This window comes from Myotis daubentonii, chromosome 1 (genome assembly GCF_963259705.1).
Source record: "Myotis daubentonii chromosome 1, mMyoDau2.1, whole genome shotgun sequence".
NCBI classification, from domain to species: domain Eukaryota; kingdom Metazoa; phylum Chordata; class Mammalia; order Chiroptera; family Vespertilionidae; genus Myotis; species Myotis daubentonii.
Window position 1 is genome coordinate 42,803,045 of NC_081840.1, and position 18,609 is coordinate 42,821,653.

At 56.0% G+C, this 18,609-nt stretch overlaps 2 protein-coding genes across 8 annotated transcripts in view; both read left to right on the forward strand.

Annotated features, from left to right (window-relative positions):
• CLN6 (CLN6 transmembrane ER protein) overlaps window positions 1-7,647 on the forward strand; it is a 95,764-nt gene extending 88,117 nt beyond the window's left edge. For 2 of the 4 annotated variants that reach the window (XM_059697168.1, XM_059697159.1), the window contains 5 exons: window positions 1,475-1,573; window positions 2,575-2,763; window positions 3,085-3,140; window positions 4,170-4,292; window positions 6,074-7,647. In XM_059697168.1, coding sequence (XP_059553151.1) covers window positions 1,475-1,573; window positions 2,575-2,763; window positions 3,085-3,140; window positions 4,170-4,292; window positions 6,074-6,344 — 738 coding nt within the window. In that variant the 3' untranslated portion in view covers window positions 6,345-7,647. The remainder of the gene's footprint in view (window positions 1-1,474; window positions 1,574-2,574; window positions 2,764-3,084; window positions 3,141-4,169; window positions 4,293-6,073) is intronic. The other 2 variants (XM_059697186.1, XM_059697177.1) reach the window with 2 other exon arrangements.
• Window positions 7,648-12,097: 4,450 nt separating this feature from the next.
• The window catches only part of CALML4 (calmodulin like 4), a 10,417-nt gene continuing 3,905 nt past the window's right edge, over window positions 12,098-18,609 (forward strand). Inside the window, exons 1-4 of one of the 4 annotated variants that reach the window (XM_059697224.1) lie at window positions 12,098-12,259; window positions 12,352-12,382; window positions 15,866-16,006; window positions 18,452-18,609. The exon at window positions 18,452-18,609 is cut by the window's right edge and continues 31 nt beyond it. In XM_059697224.1, coding sequence (XP_059553207.1) covers window positions 12,113-12,259; window positions 12,352-12,382; window positions 15,866-16,006; window positions 18,452-18,609 — 477 coding nt within the window. In that variant the 5' untranslated portion in view covers window positions 12,098-12,112. Of the gene's footprint in view, window positions 12,262-12,351; window positions 12,383-15,865; window positions 16,007-18,451 lie in introns of all 4 variants that reach the window. The other 3 variants (XM_059697196.1, XM_059697204.1, XM_059697214.1) reach the window with 3 other exon arrangements.

Below are 18,609 nucleotides of genomic sequence, written 5' to 3' on the forward strand. Positions count from 1 at the left end.
AGAGAAGTGAGACTCTCCCTTTCTAGTCCCATCCCTGACAGTTGGGGGCACATCCTTCCACTCCTTTCTCTGCTGGTACAGACATACATACACATCTTTTTTCTTTTCCTAACCAAAGTGAGATTTTACTTTATCATGGAGAACTTTCAATGTCGGTACAAATACGATGTCATTTCTGTTAATGGCTACTGAACCTTCTATTGTAAATATGTACTATAGTATATTCGGCTAGTCATACAGTGGGGCCTTGACTTACGAGTGTCCCGACTAACGAGTTTTTTTTGAGATACGAGCCGTCTCTCGGCCGATTTTTTGCTTTGAGTTGCAAGCTCAAAAAAATTCGAGTTACGAGTCAGCTTCAGATACCCCACCGCTAGTTGGCGCAGCAGACGTCACAGTGATTTGACATACAAGTAATTTGAGTTATGAGCTCCGTCATGGAACGAATTAAACTCGTAAGTCAAGGCCCCACTGTATTTGGTTGAAGAGTTGGCCTATTTCTGGCATTTTGCTATCACAAAGAATATGTCAACCACCATGTATATCTTGCTATAGATATAGAGGTATACACACATGAGTAAGAAAGAGAAAGAGATTGAGATTTCTGTATTCCAGGAGTTTCTACAGATTAGTTTTATCCAATGTGGCATTTCTGAGTTAAAAGAGATAAAAATTTTAATGGAAAATTTTGGTCATTATACCTGTTCTCAATCAACAGATACTGGAAGTTTAGTTTGGTGGTGGTGGTGGTGTGGTGGTGTGTGAGCGTAATGTTTTGACCGTGAACAAGGGTTTTCACACTGACCCCCACGAGGCCAGGACTCCAGGGGTAGACCAGTAGGAAGAACTGCCCCTGGCCTGCCTCCTCTCTCAGGGAAGGTAGGAAAGGAAGAATTGAGGTTATTTTGAAGAACTCATTTTCTCCTTTTTCCCTAATGTACACCCTTAACCTGATTCAGAAGCAGCCCATCTGCTCAGTAGATAGGGCATTTCCACCCCCGGGCCCACTGACCAGAAGAGCTTGTCATCATCATAGGAACTAGAGAGCCGGGTCCCTACGAGTCCATGTGGCCCCCGGGGCCACATTTCTTGTGTTACAGATGGGGAAACCCTAGAGAGGGGAAGGACTTGCCCAGGGTCACTAGGAAAGTTGGTGGCACCACTGAGTCCCAAAGGAACTTCCAGCTACCAGGCCAGTACCCAGGCACATTTATGTGGTCCCCACAGGGAGAGGGACACAGGACAGGGTCAGGCCTGGATTTGCATCTACCGTGTGCCTGGGGACAAGTCTACCTGCTCTGGGACTGTTTCTCTGTCTGGAAACACCTTTGCCTTGGGGCTGCCCAGAGGATCCCAAGAAATCCCAGAGAGAATTAAGAGCATGAGGAGGAGGTGGGGGGAGGAGGTGGGGGCCCGACTCCCTGAGCCTCGTAGGGCTGTGCCTGGTGAACACCACTCCTCCCCTTCTCCCCAGCTGGTGTTCCCTCTCGAATGGTTCCCGCTCAACAAGCCCAGCGTGGGGGACTACTTCCACATGGCCTACAACGTCATCACGCCCTTTCTCCTGCTCAAGGTACAGTCCAGCCGCCTTGCCCTCCCTTCCCACCCTCACTGAGCGTGTCCCAGGCTTCCCCTGCCTGATCCAGAGCCGGGGCTCAGGGGAGGCGGGGCTGCCTCTGGCTGGGAGGGATGGAGAAGGCCTCAAGGAGAGGCGTTTGAGCTGGGCCTCAGCCTGCTGTGCGGGGTGACGTGGGAGAGGCACTCAAGCAGAAGGACCTGCAGACAAGGCCAGGCTTGGGAAACCATCGCACATTTTGGGAGGCGAGGCAGGCGTGGCTGGGTTGCCTCAGAAGAGGTGGGAGACCATTTGGGGAGGCAAGTCAGGGCCAGATGACAGGACTCGCAGCAACAGAGGGAGAACTGGATCCTCTGGCCTGGAGATCCCTGACTTTGAGATGCCACCGGGAGCAGAGCTAGCCAGGGCTGCCGGCTTCGCATTTTGCCACACAAGGGGTCTTAAACTATGTCACCATCTACTATCCCCATCATTTTGTTGTTAGAAAGGTATTTCAAATCTCCAAAAGTTATAAATGTATAATCGCAACATTCAGAGGGGTCCTCGGTTAAATAACTTAATTTCTGAAGCACCTGCTTCATCCCTGCCATTTTTTTTGTGTTTGCCATGGATCAGTCGCTCAGGAACTGGAAGGTCTCAACAGACCCACCCAGCCTGGGGCACAAGCGGGGGAGGTCGGAGTTCTGAACCTGGGACCCCAGCGCCTGTGTTGAAGGCCTGGCAGTCACAGCCATAGGTGGCTGGTGTGTAACCTTGGGCAGTGAGCTGGCCCCCCTGTTTCCTCTCTGGGGAAAGGGGCTGCTGTGCCCTTGGCCCTGCGGGGCTCACAGGGATGGTGTGGGAACCTGGAGGCTGCGCTGGCCCAAGGGACCTCCCAATTGGTGAGGACGTTCCAGCCGGCGGTCCATCCCACCCCAGGTGCGAGGGAGGGGTGCACACAGGGTGTCTCCTGTTGTGATGGAGGCCGGCCCTACTGCTGGGCCTCTCTCTGCCCGCAGCTCATCGAGCGCTCGCCGCGCACCTTGCCTCGCTCCATCATCTACATCAGCATCATCACCTTCATCATGGGCGCCAGCATCCACCTGGTGGGCGACTCCGTGAACCACCGCCTGCTCTTCAGTGGCTACCAGCACCACCTGTCGGTCCGCGAGAACCCCATCATCAAGAATCTGAAGCCCGAGACGCTGGTGAGCCCGGCTGCCACCCCCTGCCACCGCATGTGACCCCTGCGGGTACAGCCTGCCCCAGAGGCCAGAGACATGCCGCGCCCATCACTGTGCAAGGAAGGCCTTTGCTGAAGGCACTCTGCCAGGGAGGGCACTCTGTCATTAGGGGGTGCACGCTGACCTCCAGGAGGGTGGTGGTGGGGGGAGCCTTCTGCAGGAGGGCAGGGAGTGAGGACAGCTGGGGGAGGCCTGGGCGTGGGGGGGGGGGGGGGGAACCAGGGGGCTTGTGGCCAGCGCCCTCCCCGAAGCACCTCCCTCTAACCTGTCCCCCTGCGCCCTCAGATCGACTCCTTCGAGCTGCTTTACTACTATGATGAGTACCTGGGCCACTGCATGTGGTGAGTGATGGGGCCAGTCTGTCTCCGCAGGGCCCTGCCTGCGCCCCCCCCCCCCCCCCCCCAAGCTCTGCCGCCAGCCCCGGGGACACTGGGCAAGACTCGGGGCCTGGGGCCTCCAGGTGTCGAGCGCAGCGGCTGGGATGGGTTCTCTCCCCACCCCCACCCCACCCCGTCCCCGCCGTGAGCTCCGCTCTGGAGAGACGGGCCCTGGCTTCCCTCCACCTCCTCCCGGGCGGTGCCCGCCGCGGCCACTAGAGGGCAGCGAGCGGCCGTCTCGCCCTCGCCCGGCCGGAGAGCCTGAAACCCATGGAGAAAGAGGCCATCCTGCTGATAAACATGCCCCCCCCCCCCCCCCCGCGCCCCCACCGTGTCAGGCCTCAGTCCCTGGGGATGGAGGAGGAGAGAGGCCCAGAGGCCTGAAATAGGAGAGGACATAGGATGTAGGGGCACCTGTTGGGGGCATGAGGAGGGTGGGGAAGGAGACACGATGGGATGTGAGAAGAGAAGGGGTGCGTGGGCAGAGCAGCCTGTGTGCGGGAGGAGGTGGGGTCCTTTCGGGGGAGATGTGTGCGTGGAAGAGGGTGAGGCTGTGGGCTGTGAGCGAAGGGGCTCACAGAGCTCCTTGGAGGCCCCCAGTAGGTGCTGTTCTGTTCACCTGGACCTCAGGCCTCTCCCTGACACACCTCCTTCCAGGCCAGTGAGAGGCTGGGCTCCTGTGGGGCTCTGCCTGAGGCAGAGGCACCCCCACACACAGTGAAGGAGGCGGCCAGAGCAGTGTGGAAGGAGCAGCCCGTCCCCGCCAGCCTGTGGCCTCTGGTTTGCATGTGGGCCTCTTCGCCACTTCCTTCCTACCCCGGCTGGAGCCCGGCACCGGAAAGGCTGGCAGGGCCTGAGTGTGCTCCCCAAAGCAGCGTTCTGTGAATCAGCCGGGACACTGCATGGGATGTTGCAAGAAACCAGCACAGGGATCGGTGGGGAGGGGGCAGCTGGGAGGGGCAGGCCTCCGAGGCATTGGCTTCCCTGTTGCAGGTACATCCCCTTCTTCCTCATCCTCTTCATGTACTTCAGCGGCTGTTTCACTCCCACCAAAGCCGAGAGCTCAGTGCCAGGGGCGGCCCTGCTCCTGGTGGTGCCCAGTGGCCTGTACTACTGGTGAGTGGACATGGGACCTGGGTAGGAGGGTGCAGGGCGCACGCAGTGAGCCAGGCAGTGAAAACGTGCTCTTGACCGCAGAGCTGCGATGTGACCGCAGGTGCGACCTCCCTGTTGGAGCCCTGCTCCCTCTTCTAGGGGGGACCGTGGCCTGTGGGGGCCTGTCTGTTACCAGGAAGCCAGGCCTGAGTTTGCTCTTTCCATCCGCATGTCCCTCTACCCTGTGCCCGCCTCCCAGAACCCCAGTGCAACTTTGGGGCAAGAAACTCCATCTCTGACACCACGCCCTGTGGAGCCCGGGTCTCGGTACCCTTCCCTGTGAAACGGGGAGATGCCTGCTTGTCTCCCCCTCAGGAGATGGTGAGAATGCAGGGGAGAGGGGAGGCCTTTATTGACTGTAAAGCACGTGGTGGTGACAGCTAATTCCATGGCCTCAGGAGCTCCCCACCTGTCTTCCCTCCAGCTCTGTCTTCCCATTGCAGAGGAGCAAGCTCTACCCCTCCTGTCACTTCCGCCCTGAAGGTGGGGGGGAGTGCTGTGGGTGTCACAGGAAGGACTGGCCCTTCTCTAATGGGAAGCCTTCATCAAGTGGAAAGGACCTCCTTCCCGGGACAGCTGCAGCCCCCCTCCAGGGTCTGTCCCCTGACTGGCTGAGAGGGTCCGCCAGGGTGACCCTGTGTGCCCCCTGAAGACGGGATTAAAAGAAATGGGTGTCAGCTACAGCAAGAGGGCAAGAGGTCCGACTGGGAAAGAGCTTCCTGCCCAACTCGCAGCCACAGCGTGTCAGTGCCGTGATAGCCACCGTAGTACCAGCCGCCAAGCGCAGGACACAGCTCTTGTCAGCAGCCTTGAGAAATAGGGCCACGTATGCCCCCTTTATGAGTAAGAAACCAGGCTTTAAGATGTCATGTAAATTCCCCAAGGTCACACACCTGCAGAGCTATAGTTCTTGAATGGGTCAGCATTGGGGTTCTCTCTAGAGCAGTGGTTCTCAACCTTCTGGCCCTTTAAATACAGTTCCTCAGGGTGTGACCCAACCACAAAATTTTCGTTGCTACTTCATAACTGTAATGTTGCTACGGTTATGAATCGTAATGTAAATATCTGATATGCAGGATGGTCTTAGGCGACCCCTGTGAAAGGGTCGTTCGACCGCCAAAGGGGTCACGACCCACAGGTTGAGAACCGCTGCTGTAGAGGCAGGGAATTGGACCAGATAGCCTCTCTGCAGCCCTCCAACAAGTGTCCCTGAGTTCCTGGCCATGTGCTAGGTGCTGCCTTTGGAGCTGCAAAGAACGCTGGGAGATCTGAGACTGTGTCCCAGCCTGCAAGCAAGGAGACAGTAACGACAACCCCCATAAATTGCAGGTGCATTTCCAAATTCAAATGCCTACAGGAACCAAGTTAGTGTATCAAGCAGACATCAAGCGAGGCAACAGGGAATGGTGGGGACTGTGGCAAACTAGAATAATGCTCTAACGGGGGCCACTGCTTTCCCCTCTAATCAGTTATTGTCACATGAGAATGCAAGTCTAATGTGACCAGACAAACCAGAAATTCACATTTTCAGGCACTCTGTTATTTAAATATTGGCAACAAACTCAACATTTTAAAAAATAGTAACTATTCAAGCCAAATGGGCTGTGGCTCAGAGTGTTATGGTTTCCTGAGCGCCCTTATTAGATGAGCTATTCTGACTGGGGCAGCTTGGTACCTGGGTGGCGGGAAGGGTGCCAAGCAGGGCTGTCATAGCACCCGCCTCACCTCACTGGCCTCTTCAGGTACCTGGTCACCGAGGGCCAGATCTTCATCCTCTTCATCTTCACCTTCTTCGCCATGCTGGCCCTCGTCCTGCACCAGAAGCGCAAGCGCCTCTTCCTGGACAGCAACGGCCTCTTCCTCTTCTACTCCTTCGCCCTCACTCTCCTGCTGGTGGCGCTCTGGGTCGCCTGGCTGTGGAGTGACCCAGTACTCAGGAAGAAGTACCCGGGCGTCATCTACGTCCCTGAGCCCTGGGCCTTCTACACCCTCCACGTCAGCAGCCGACACTGAGTCCCTGGCATCAGCCACTGGTGCTCTGTCGGGCAGGAGATGGGCCATAGAGGGTGTCTGAACACAGGGTGTGTGTGTACATGTGCGTGTTTGTGTGTATATGTGCATGCACATGAGTGTGTGCGTGGGTGTCCACCCACGTGTGTAACCACAACTGAGAACATGAGTGAGTACACATTGTGCGCACGGATGGGTGTGTTTGTGTGTGCATGGGCGCGTGCGTGGTGTACATCATCAGGAGACTCCGTTGTTCTGGGCAAGTTTCTGTTTGGTTTGGATCTTTTCAAGATGGGATTTTGTTTTAGGCCAAGATGTGGGCACTGCCTTCCCTCTCACTCTCACTGCTCAAGGCTGACGCCTTCTTCCTGGGAAGTTCTCTGAGACCGTACAGGAGAGGCCTGGGGAGGGCGTGGGGAGGGCATTTGGTGTGTCACCCACCATCTGGCCCACTCCTCGGGCCCACCCTGACCCCGGAAGCCAGATCACATAGGCCACAAGGACGTTCTGTGTATCGCTGAGCAAGCACCTCCCTCTCGGCTTCATTTGCACTAGATGGGCCAAGGGCTCCAAAGAGGGTCGGTGGGCTGGTTGCAGTCTCCTCTTGGGCAGCCGAGGGATAGAGTAGTTCCATCCTGACACTGTCCTCGAACCCTGGAAGGGATATGTATACCCTGGGCCCTCACCCCACCTCAGGTTGCATGGGGTGCTGAGCCACCCAACCCCGAGGGCCCACAGGCCAGCCCACTCCCCTAACCACCAGCAGATTGCGTGGTCTGGCAGTGGTCGCACTCCAGCCGCTCTGCCTCCAGGAGAATTGTGGCCCCACTGCAGTAGCCTGACTGCAGGCTCTGAGCTGCATCCGATGCCCAGCTCACACTGGCTGTTCTCCGAACTCCTGCAGCGGGCGGGGGCAGGGTTGAGCCTTTCTCCAGGCAGCCTTGTCTTGGTCTGAATCTCAGCCTTCTGCCTGGGCCTTTCTCCCAGAAAAGGGAGCCTCATTCCCAGCAGGGTGCCCCCGCCCCCTTCTCCCAGGCACTGCAAACTTCACACAGCAGCAGGCCTCACAGCCTCATCTCCAGCCAGCACTGGCCCCCATGTACCTGTGGGTCTCAAAGGGGCCTCTCTTGCTTTCCCCAGACCTGCCTCCTCTCCTGTGTTCTCAGGGAGCCCCGTGCCTCAGATTCTCCTTTCATGTTGGGGTCCCTCTGAAGCCCCCTCGGAGGTCCCCCAGCCCCTGGTCAGTCCCTGTCTGCTGGCAGCATCAGGTGGGGAGAGGTGTGAACAAAGGCAGTGTGGAAGCCAAGCCTGGCTGGGGCTGCTGCTTTGTGAATTGGGGAAGCAGGAGGGAGGGCGGTCCCTAGAGCAAGGGAGAGTGGCTGGTCTGGGGCCCAGGCATGAGCACTGGGCAGACCCCAAGGGCCCACTCAGCCCCATCTGGCCAGGAGCAGGTGCTGCCACCGGCCCTCCGTGCCACTTTGTAGGATCCCTGGGTTGGGGAGAGGTGGCGGTGAGAAGGGCCTAGGTCAGTCCCAGCCCTCTTCAGAGGAGAATGGGGGTTCGGGGGCCAGGATAGGGCATCTCCAGACCTGCCCTCAGAGATGGTACAAGGAGTCTCCCAGCTGTGCTGCCAGCCTGGTCCAGAGGCTGGAGCAGAGAGGGTGCCCTTCCGGGCAAAGGAGGGAGCTGGTCTGTTTGGTCTGTTGGAGGTCAGTGCTCAGCCTTGGGCCAATCACTGATCTCTCCGGCCTCAGCTCTTGATCATGAAAGGTCTCGGCCTCTTCCCCCAGGTGGTTGTCCGGAACTTCTGGGCTGTTATCATTCAACAGGAGGGGCGCTGGGCAGGAGACTGCACCTTTAAGCCCTGGTGCCCCCACCTGCCTGGCAACCTCATTTGATTCCTTCCCTATCTGGAGGACGCTGCCCCTCCAAACCCTTGGGACTTAATAGACATCTGATCAGGCACAGGCCTGGTTGCGTGGGGCCTGGAGCGTGTACAATTTGAAGGGCCCTTAATAAGGAAACAGTAAAAAGGAACAAAAGCTTGGGGATAAAAGTGGATACAGTTGGCCCTTGAGCAGCATGGGGGTTAGGGATACTGACCCCCTGCAGAGTCAAAATTCTGCATATAACTTCTGACTCCCCCAAAACTTAGCTACAGCTGGTCCTTTATATTCTTGGATTTCATATCCATGGATCCAGTGTTTTTCTTTTTTTGTTTTTAATATGTTGGCAAACGTGGGTTTTTTTTAGAGAAATAGAGGAAGGGAGGGAAAGAGAAACATTGATCAGTTGCCTCCTGGGATCAAACCCTCAGCCTGGTTATGTGCCCTGACCAGGAATCCAACCCACCACCTTTTTGGTGTATGGGACGATTCTTCAATCAACTGAGCTGCCCAGCCAGGGCCAAACAGTTTCAATCTGTGACTAAAAATCCACAGGTGTGGAAGGCTGACTATTCTAATAGCTTACTGTTGACCAGAAGCCCAACTGACAACATAGTTGCTTAATACATATTTTTTATTAATAAAGCAAAGCTAGAGAAAAGAAAATGTTATTAAGAAAAGCAAAAGGCCCGGCCAGCGTGGCTCAGTGGTTGAGCATCAACCTATGAACCAGGAGGTCACAGTTCAATTCCTGGTCAGGGCACATGCCTGGGTTGTGGACTTGATCCCCAGTGTGGGGCATGCAGGAGGCAGCCAATCAATGATTCTCATCTTTTTTAAAATAAATTTTTATTGATTTCAGAGAGGAAGGGAGGAGAGAGAGAGGAATTGAGCCTAGGACCTTTCAGTCCGCAGACGCTAATCCACTGAGCCAAACCATCTGGAGCCATCATTGATGTTTCTGTCTTTCTCTCCCTCTCTTCCTCTCTCAGAAATCAATAAAAAAAAATATTAAAAAAAAATTTTTTTAAGTAGTATCTCAGTTTGTACACCTGGCAATAGCAGCAACTTCAGAAAACAGCTGTGTGAAAGAAAAGCCTCAGATGGGCAGGGGGGGGGGAGGGGGGAGGGGGGGGAAGTAGAGGAGGGGGGGAGTGTCTGTGACCTACGGGCACCTCCCAGCTCTGCTACCGCAAGCCATTCAATCACCTGTGTCTGTCAGTACGAGGGCACATGCCAGGTTGTGGGCTCGATCCCCAATGGGGGGTGTGCAGGAAGCAGCCAATCAATGATTCTCATCATTGATACTTCTGTCTCTCCCTCTCCTTCCTCTCTGAAATCAATAAAAATATATTTTAAAAAAAGAAAAGAAAAATAAGGGGAAATACGTTTACAGTATTTACTGAAAAAAAATCCACATAGGAAGTAGACCTATGCAGCTCAAGCCCGTGTTGTTCAAGAGTCAACATATTTAGAATGAAAAAGAAATCCCAGCAAATTATTAGAGGCTTAGAGATTTAATGTCCCTTTTAAAATATATATATTTATTGATTTCAGAGAGAGAGAGAGCGAGAGAAACATCAATGATGAGAGAGAACCATTGATTGGTTCCCCTACTGGGGACTCAGCCCACAACCCGAGCATGGGCCCTTGACCAGAATCGAACCCAGGACCCTTCAGTCCACAGGCTGACACTCTATCCACTGAGCCAAACCAGCTAGGGCTATGTTCCTTTTGATAGAGCTCTCTGGGCACTTCACTGGAAATGTTTCCCTAGAAACACTTTTTTAAAATGTTTTTTTCTTGATTTCAGAGAGGAAAGGGAGACAGAGATAGAAACATCAATGATAAAAGAGAATCATTGATTGGCTGCCTCCTGCACGCTCCTACCGGGGATCGAGCCTGCAACTGGGGCCTGTGCCCTGACCGGGAATTGAACTGTGACCTCCTGGCTCATAGGTCAACGCTCAACCACTGAGTCACTCCCGCTGGGCTAGAAATACTTCCTAGTTCCACCTGGCTTCACTCCACTGGAAAACTAGGCCAGTGATTCTCCAAGTGTGGTCCCAACTGGCAGCATCAAGATAACTGCCAATTCTCGCCCCACTCCACCTGCTGAATCAGAAACCCGGTGGGGGGGCCCTTCAGGTGAACATCGCAGCCCCCCGCGCCCTCGGTGGGACGGAGGGGGTTCTGTTTTTCCCTGTTGAGTTGAAGTGTGGCGTACACACAACGGGACAGCAGGCAGCCGGATGGACTTGCATAGTGAACCCTCATGTAGCCACCACCCTGGTGCAGGGGTTTCCAGCACATGAGGGACACGCCTTGGAGACGCATAGAAACCTAAGGGAGGAGTTGGCAAGGGCACGCCAGTGCAAACCCTTCGCACACGGCCCTGAGCCCAGCACACACTGACTTACACACAGGAAGTGCCTGTCTCCTCCCACCAGCCCCTTCCCAAGCGCAGGGCGACTCAGCATGCGCTTGGCCTGGCCCCTCCAGCTTCCCCGCAAGGCTCAGCCCTACCCCCTGCCCTTCCCGGGCCCCACCTGGCTGTCCTTCCCCTCTCCCCCCACATAGCTGTTAGTGAGAAGTTCCCCCTCTCGGCCTCCTGCACCCTGACCCCCTCCTCTTCTCAGCCCCAACAGGAAGGATCAGAATCCCCCAGCTGAACCTAGGACTAGAAACAGGTGCGAAGAGGTGACTCCACCCAGTTTTGGGTGAAAGAGAACCTTTCGCATGGAGGTGGTCAGAAAGGAGGGCCCCGCGCATCCATGTGCTTGGGCTGATTAGCGAGATTCCCTTTCCTCTGGGCACGCGCAGCCTCGCTGGGACCCACTCACCCCCGGCCAGGACCCCTGTACCGCACAACCCCTGTGGCGGTACCTGCAGGGCCTGGCAAAGTGCGCGGACCCTGGAGTTGGGGCCCACAGACAGGGCAGCCACCAGCTGCGGACAAGGAGCCGGGAGGTGAGAACCCAGCTGTGCCCAGCTCAGCAGCTCCAGGGACCGCCCCACACTGCCCTCACTTCCTCAGTGTGTGTGTGCGTGCATGTGTGTGTGTGTGTGTGTGTGTGTGTGTGTGTTGGGGTGGGGGGGAGCACAAACCACTGAGGAAATGGGGAGTCAGCAGCTTCTGCCGGAAGGAGTGGGGGCTGCGGAGGGGAGAGAAGGGAAAGGAAGAAAAGGAGGAGCTTCCTGGCCGGGAAGTCACCGAAGAGGCCTCCCTCTGAGCCCCCGGGAAGCCCGCCGTGGGCCGGACGCCCCAGCTGGGGAACCGGCACGAGGAGAAGGCCCCTGCCGCGCCATGGGGTCGTACACAGTCCTATGTGAGGCCCGTCCAGGAAACAGGCACAGAGCAGTGCAGTGACAGGCCAAGCCCACGCAGCAAAGGGCACGCGGGGGAGGAACCGAATCCAACCCGAGGCACCGAAGCCTGCGTCCCTGCTCCAAGCTGGGACAGTGGCAGCGGCCATCGCTGGGCCGTGCCATCGAGGTGGGTCTCCTCCCCGCCTGCAAGCTGGCTTGTGATGACTCTTAGATAAGACAGTGCGCTCAGCACCCGCCCCTGCCAGCTCCCTGCTTAGTCCCAGGAGAGAAAGAAAAGACACCGCCACCCAGACCGGCCCAGGGCAGGGCCCAGGGCACCCCATCCCGGCCGGCCCCGCTCTTTGTGTGTCACTGACCTCTTCTCCGTGTCCAGGGAGGGCTCCCAGGAAGGAACGTTTGTCCAGAGCTTCAGCTTCCCGGGGCAGGACCGAGCCCTGGGAGCCCTTCTGCAGCCCCGTTTTCTCAAAACCCAACCTGCTGCTCTGCCCAGGCCTTGCTGGGCATCAGCTGTGCGGGGAAGCGGGAATCCGAGCCCTGGCGCTGGGCCTGGTCTCCATGGCAGCCGCGGATTTATTACAGGGGCCTCCACCCAGCTTGGCGGACTTAGGACTTGAAGCCGGGAGGAAGGAAACCAAGAAAGCAGTCCTGGGAGCAGGGAGCTCAGGGGTGCAGAGGAGGCCCCGAGATGGTAAGCTAGGCTCTGTGTCACCTGCCGGGCTTGGAGGGGGGCGGGTAGGGGGAGATGGGGGGCAGTTCACGGAGCCCCTCCTGACTGTTTCCTCTGTCTGCTGCAGGCCAAGTTTCTTTCCCAGGACCAAATTAATGGTAGGTTGGGTTTGCTCTTTAATTAGCAACTCACAGGGAAATATGGGTCTCATTAAGCAATTTGCTCTGCTCAGTTTGTGTTGGTGGGAAAAAGGTGCCAGGGGGGGAGGTGGGCCCACCCACAGGTAAGAGGCCTTCGCTGCTGAGAGGCCCTGCTGGGTGGAGGCGGGGTAGGCTCACAGGTGGAAAGGTTGGTGCTATGTCTGTCCGTGTGCGTTACCAGGGGGGAGGGAGGGAGAGGGGCCGGAGAGAGAAACACAACTAACTGGCCGGCTGAGAGCCCAAGAGGAGGGCTTTGTACTCGGCCGAGGCAGAGCAAAGAGCCCAGGTCTGCACCCCCACCCAGCACCCTTCTCTCTGGGCCTCAGTCTCCCCACCTGTAAGGTGGGAGGTCGGCCTAGGTAGTCTCTGAGGTCCCTCCACCTGACATCAAGCCTGGTTTTGGGGTGTGGAGCACTGCATCCCCTGAGTCCGCAAGCAGGCTTCCGTTTCCACAAGGCCAAGGGGAGAGCTGGGTTACACAGAGCTCAGGGCCCAGACCTAGCTCAGGGAGGCCCCACATAGCTCAGGTTGGGTCTGCGGGCCCTGGGTGGGCTCAGGGTTAGCTGGGTAGGGATTCCAGAGTTCTGAGTGCCCAGAGCTCGGTCTAGAGCAGTGATGGCGAACCTTTTGAGCTCGGCGTGTCAGCATTTTGAAAAACCCTAACTTAACTCTGGTGCCGTGTCACATATAGAAATTTTTTGATATTTGCAACCATAGTAAAACAAAGACTTACATTTTTGATATTTATTTTATATATTTAAATGCCATTTAACAAAGAAAAATCAACCAAAAAAATGAGTTCACGTGTCACCTCTGTCATAGGTTCGCCATCACTGGTCTAGAAGGACGAGTGGGTGGGTAAATGGGTTGCAGGCTCCAGTGGGCACCTCCCCATAGACCTCCTCACAGTCTCACCCCAAGAGGAGGCCAGATCAAGGAGTTCTAAAACACAAGGTCCAGGGCAGGGCCTCTCATGCCCAGGTCTCAAGGCAAGACTGAGTGGAGTCTCGCTCAGCCTACGTCCCCCACCCACCTCTGGTTCTGAGGCTCGCTGACCCTCCCTCTGGGGCCTCTGAAGTTCCAGAAGGAAAGGCAAACTTCCCTTTGTATCCCAGTGTCTGACACCAAGAAAGTGGCCACTAATGTTTAATGAACGAATGACAGATGGGACAGAGGTAGCCTGCTGCAGTGGGGAGAACAGGAGCCTTGGAGGCCTGGGCTCCTACCGCCTCTGAGCCTCAGTTTTCTCATCTGTGAAGTGGGGATAATGACGCCACACCAGGCTGCTGTGAGCGACAGAGAGGATAATGTCAGTCATGCACCTGACACGGGGCCTGGTGCAGCCTGGGTGGCACCCAGACCTGTGCTGGGGCCAGCTTGCTCTAGCGAGCATGAGCTTTAGAAATTTTGTCAACTTGTTGCTAAAATCAGCCATCTATCTATAATAATCTATAATAATAAAAGCATAATATGCTAATTAGACCAGAGGTCCTTCCGGAAGAAGCCTGGGCTGCGAGGGAAACCCGGGTCCCGGGTGCCAGAGGGAAGCCAGTACCGGCAGCAGGGGGAAGGAAGGCCTACTCTTGTACAATTTCATGCATCGGGCCTCTAGTATATATATAAAAGCCTAAGCAACCATTAAGACTGAATGACCAAATGACCAGAACAACCAGTTGACCAGTCACTATGACGTGCACTGACCACCAGGGGGCAGACGCTCAAGGCAGGAGCTGCCCCCTGGTAGTCAGTGCGTTCCTACAGCCAACCTCTCATGGCCCCTCCGCCAGACTCCAATCAGGGGCGGGGGGAGCCAACAGGCCAACCTCCCAGAGTCCCTCCCCCTGGCCAGCCGGCCCCCCGAAAGGCCTCGATCACCAGCCAGGCGGAGGGACCCTACCAGTGCACGAATTCATGCACTGAGCCTCTAGTTATTAAATCATGTAAGATCAAATAATGTTCCAACCCCTGCATTTGTGGAGGAAAAAAAACCCTTAAAAGATGACCCTGTTGCAATCAGTAGTGCTGAAGATTTGAAAGAGGTTTGAGTTTAATGAGTGTAATTTGTACAGGGTAAGAACTAGTTTAATAGTAGATCACTCATCAGATTGAATAATAGCACATTCATTGGGAAGAGTTGCATCACTGGCATGCACCTCACTTGTCAAGTCAGAGTCCCCACCCCCACCCCCACCCCCACCCCCCAGGCAGAGGCCCCACCGATGGCAGTCCCACCCCCAGTTCTGGAGTCAGAATCTCTGTGGGAGGGCCCAGGGGTGTTCCTCCAGAGCTGGGAGCTGGGGACAGAGGCAGGTGGGGCCCTGCTCCCTGGGCTGTGAGGCTGGGCAACAGAGGCCTTAGCTCCTGAGGCCATTCCGTCTCCATTTAGGGAGGAAGGGTTGGAAGAGAGCTGCCAGGGGGTTTAGTCAGAGCTGAGAAAACATCCTGGGCCCCTCCCCCCAAGTCTCTCGGAGCAGGGCCAGGGCTGGGGTCACAGGGCAGCTTGAGAGTTGAGCCTGGAGGCGGGATCTGGAGCAGTGGACTCAGAAGTGCCCATAATTGTAATAATTGTCGCCCCACATGACAGCCACTGTGGCCAGGACTTCCCAGGGGGCTTTCTGGTCGGCTCCGTAACCCAGGGGCATTGTTGTTCTGCTTTCCCACATGCGTTGTCTTTGCAAAGGTCCCGGGTGTCCGGATGCCTGCGGTGGGCTCCTTGTCTCCCTGGGCTGGCCCTAGGGGGCAGGACAGCTTCCCAGTGGTTTGAGTCAGTTGTGGGAGGGAGAAAAGGGGGAGCAGAGGAAGGGGAAGGGAGGGAAGAGAAAGGGGGTCGGAAAGGAGGGGAAGGGAGCAGGAGAAAGGAGAGAGGGAGGGGACAGAATGGCCAGATAAAATACAGGACACTCAGTTAAATTTAAGGCCAGAGAAACAACAAATACTTTTTTAAATTTATTTATTTTATTTATAAGACATTCATATATATATGTTTTTATTTATTTTAAAGAAAGAGGAAAGGAGAAGGATAGAGAGGTAGAAACATAGATGAGAAAGAACATCAATCAGCTGCCTCCTGCAGGCCCCCTACTGAGGATGGAGCCCACAACCCAGGCATGTGCCCTGACCAGGAATGGAACAGTGACCTCTTGGTTTATGGGTTGATGCTCAACCACTGAACCACACCAGCCAGGCAACATATACTTTTTTAGTATAAGTGTATCCCGTGCAAAAATTTGGTACGTACTTATACTAAAAATGTGTTCATTATTCATTGGAAGTTCAATTGAACTTGGCAGTCCTGTATTTTTACTTGTGATGGGAAGGGGGACAGAGGGAGTGGGCACAGGGAGGGGGAGGGAAAAGAAAGGGGAGGAGAGAAGAGAGGGTGTGTGTGGGGGGGGGGGCGGTGAAGGAGTGCTCCTGACTCCCCCTCCTGGCTGTGCACAGAGTACAAGGAATGCTTCTCCCTGTATGACAAGCAGCAGCGGGGGAAGATAAAAGCCACAGACCTCATGGTGGTGATGAGGTGCCTGGGGGCCAGCCCAACACCAGGGGAGGTGCAGCGGCACCTGCAGACTCATAAGATAGGTGAGTGGGCTGGGCCGGGGCTGGGGAAGAAGTGGGCTGGGCTGGTGGGTGGGCCTGGAGCCCGGCAGCTGTGGTCCTTGGGAAGAGCCCACCGTGGGTACAGATGGTGGATGTGAGAGCAGGTCAGAGGTCAGACAGGCCGGCGGTAGCAGCGGTCTCCAGCCGGGAGCTGTGGAGGCATTTGGCCAGGTGTGCTGTGCATCACTCGGGTTCCTTGAACCCTCAGCTCACAGAGCGGCCTGGGACGAAAGCTTTCCGCCAAGGTTCCAAACTCCGCAGGAAGCGTAACAGTGACCCCCAAGTCACTTCGCCAGAACAGTTTTATTCCTGTGTCCATGTCATGTGCTCAGCACAACCCACCCATGGAGAAGGCGCTGTTTCACGGGCAAATACCAGGGTTCGGAGCCGTGGGGGCCTTGCCCACGTGCTCGGGCCAATGGCAGAATCAGAGTCGGAGCCAATTCTTCTGATTGCAGACCCGCCTTCTATGCAGCACCGGGAGGAAGAAGGTGGACGGAAACCCGGCCAGAACATTGCCAAGGGGTTCTCTAGGCGCTGGGATTATGGATGATTTTCATTCCCTTTATTGTTGTGTCCTGTATTTTTTTAAAAGAGGGGCATATAGGACTTTTATAACCAGATGCAAACAAGTTGGGTTTGTTATTTTTTAAGAAACAAGAGGGTGTCTGCTGGGGTCCAACCCCAGCAGGTCCAGGGGTCCCCAAAGGTGTGGACGGAGTCGGCAAAGAAGGAATGACATGAAGACTGAGTTCAGTTGATCATCATAGCTGGGTTCTCTTGTCAGGGTCTGGTCAGGATCTCTAGCGAAGTTCTGGTTAGGATCTCCAGAGAGGTTCTGCTCAGGTTCTCCAGCCAGGTTCGGTCACCAGGTTCTAGTCAGGCTCTCCTGCCAATCTCCGCAGTCAGGTTCAGTCCAGGATCCCCTGCCATGCTCTCTCGCCAGGCTCCGCCTCCAGGCTCCGAGGCCAGTCCCTGTCCAGGATCCTCCGGCATGCTCTCTCCAGCGAAGTTCTTCTGTCTCTAGAGAACGTTCTGTGTAGGTTCTGTGCCTAGGCTCTGTCTCTCTTGGTCCTGTCTTCCAAGCCCTGTGTTCTCAGTTTTGTGTTCTGAGTTCTGTCTCTTGCTGTCTTGTTACATCTGTATTTATACCAGTTGATTCAATCCTATCAATCTCTATTACAAAGGTTAGGGCGTTTCTTATCTCCATTCCAGGGAGTAAAGATTATGTAGCTTAAGCATGATTGTTTGTAGTGATTAACTACCCGCCTGGCACTTAGTTAAGTAGTTTCATCCCCTCCCTGACTTCAGGGAAAAATTCCTACCTGGGGAAACAACCTTTCTAGGAGAGGCATCCCCTCCCTGACTTCAGGGAAAAATTCCTACCTGGAGAAACAACCTTTCTCGGAGAGGTGACCTTGGTTAAAACACAGCACCAAGAAGGTGAGCAAACATATTAAGAACCGTATGCCATATATGCCAGGTCCCTTGAAACAGCAAGGATGGACTGGCTCCCGGCAGGTGTCAGAGGCTGGGGTGGCTGTTTGCCTTGGTAGCTGGACACTCAGGAAGGAAAGACTGGCCCAGAGAAAGGGAGTGGCCTGGAAAGATCACTTGATCCAGAGCCACCTGAACCTGTTTCCTCATCTCTCAGGTGGGTCCCCACCATCTGCTGGGGTTACCCCCAGGTCCCATCAGAGCGTGACTGCAGCAGCGCTGGGTGGCCAGGCTGGGCCAGGACGGCCTCTGGAGGCTGAGAGCCCAGTGACGGGCGCTCAGTGACTGCGGTCCGTGTCCACCGCCCAGGGGTGGCGTTTTCCTTTGGTTACTGCCTCCAAACAGGAAGCTGTGGTCAGGGGAAGTTCCAATTTCCGGCAGTTTACCCCGGCCAGGCCAGGGCCCAGGCCCCCACACATGCTCAGAGGAGGGGCCTGGGCTGGGAGCTGGGGTGGGTGCAGTGAGGGAAAAGGCAAGCAACCAGCCCGGGGGGCGGGGGGACTGGGCTTGAGGCCCCGGTGGGGTCACCTGACCATCTCTGTGGGTGTGCAGCGGCGGCTGCTGAAGGGGGTGGACGTAGATGAATGCCCTCCAGTTCAGGGCACCAGAGCAGCACCCGGAAGGGAGCAGAGGAGGTGGGCTCCGTCCTGGTCCTGCCACTGCTCTGGGAGGCACTGCCCCCTCAGAACTCCTGTCTCCTTGGTGGGCACAATGGGCAGATGATACCCACAGGCCCCGAGGAATGTTGGGAGGAGTCACGGAGGCATATCCGAGGTGGGACCTCAGGAGAGGGCCTGTATCCTCCTCACTGCCACCACAGGGCTCTTCCTGGGTCCCGTGGCCCGGGAGCCGGCCAGGAGGGCTGGGGCCGGAGGCAGGTGGCGAGCCTTTTCCTCCCTGCTCACTCTGCTGTGCTTGGGGGTTTCCTAGACAGAAATGGAGAGCTGGATTTCTCCACTTTCCTGACCATTATGCACATGCAAATAAAACAAGAGGACCCAAAGAAGGAAATTCTCTTGGCCATGTTGATGGCGGACAAGGAGAAGAAAGGCTACATCATGGCGTCGGAGCTGCGGTCAAAGCTCATG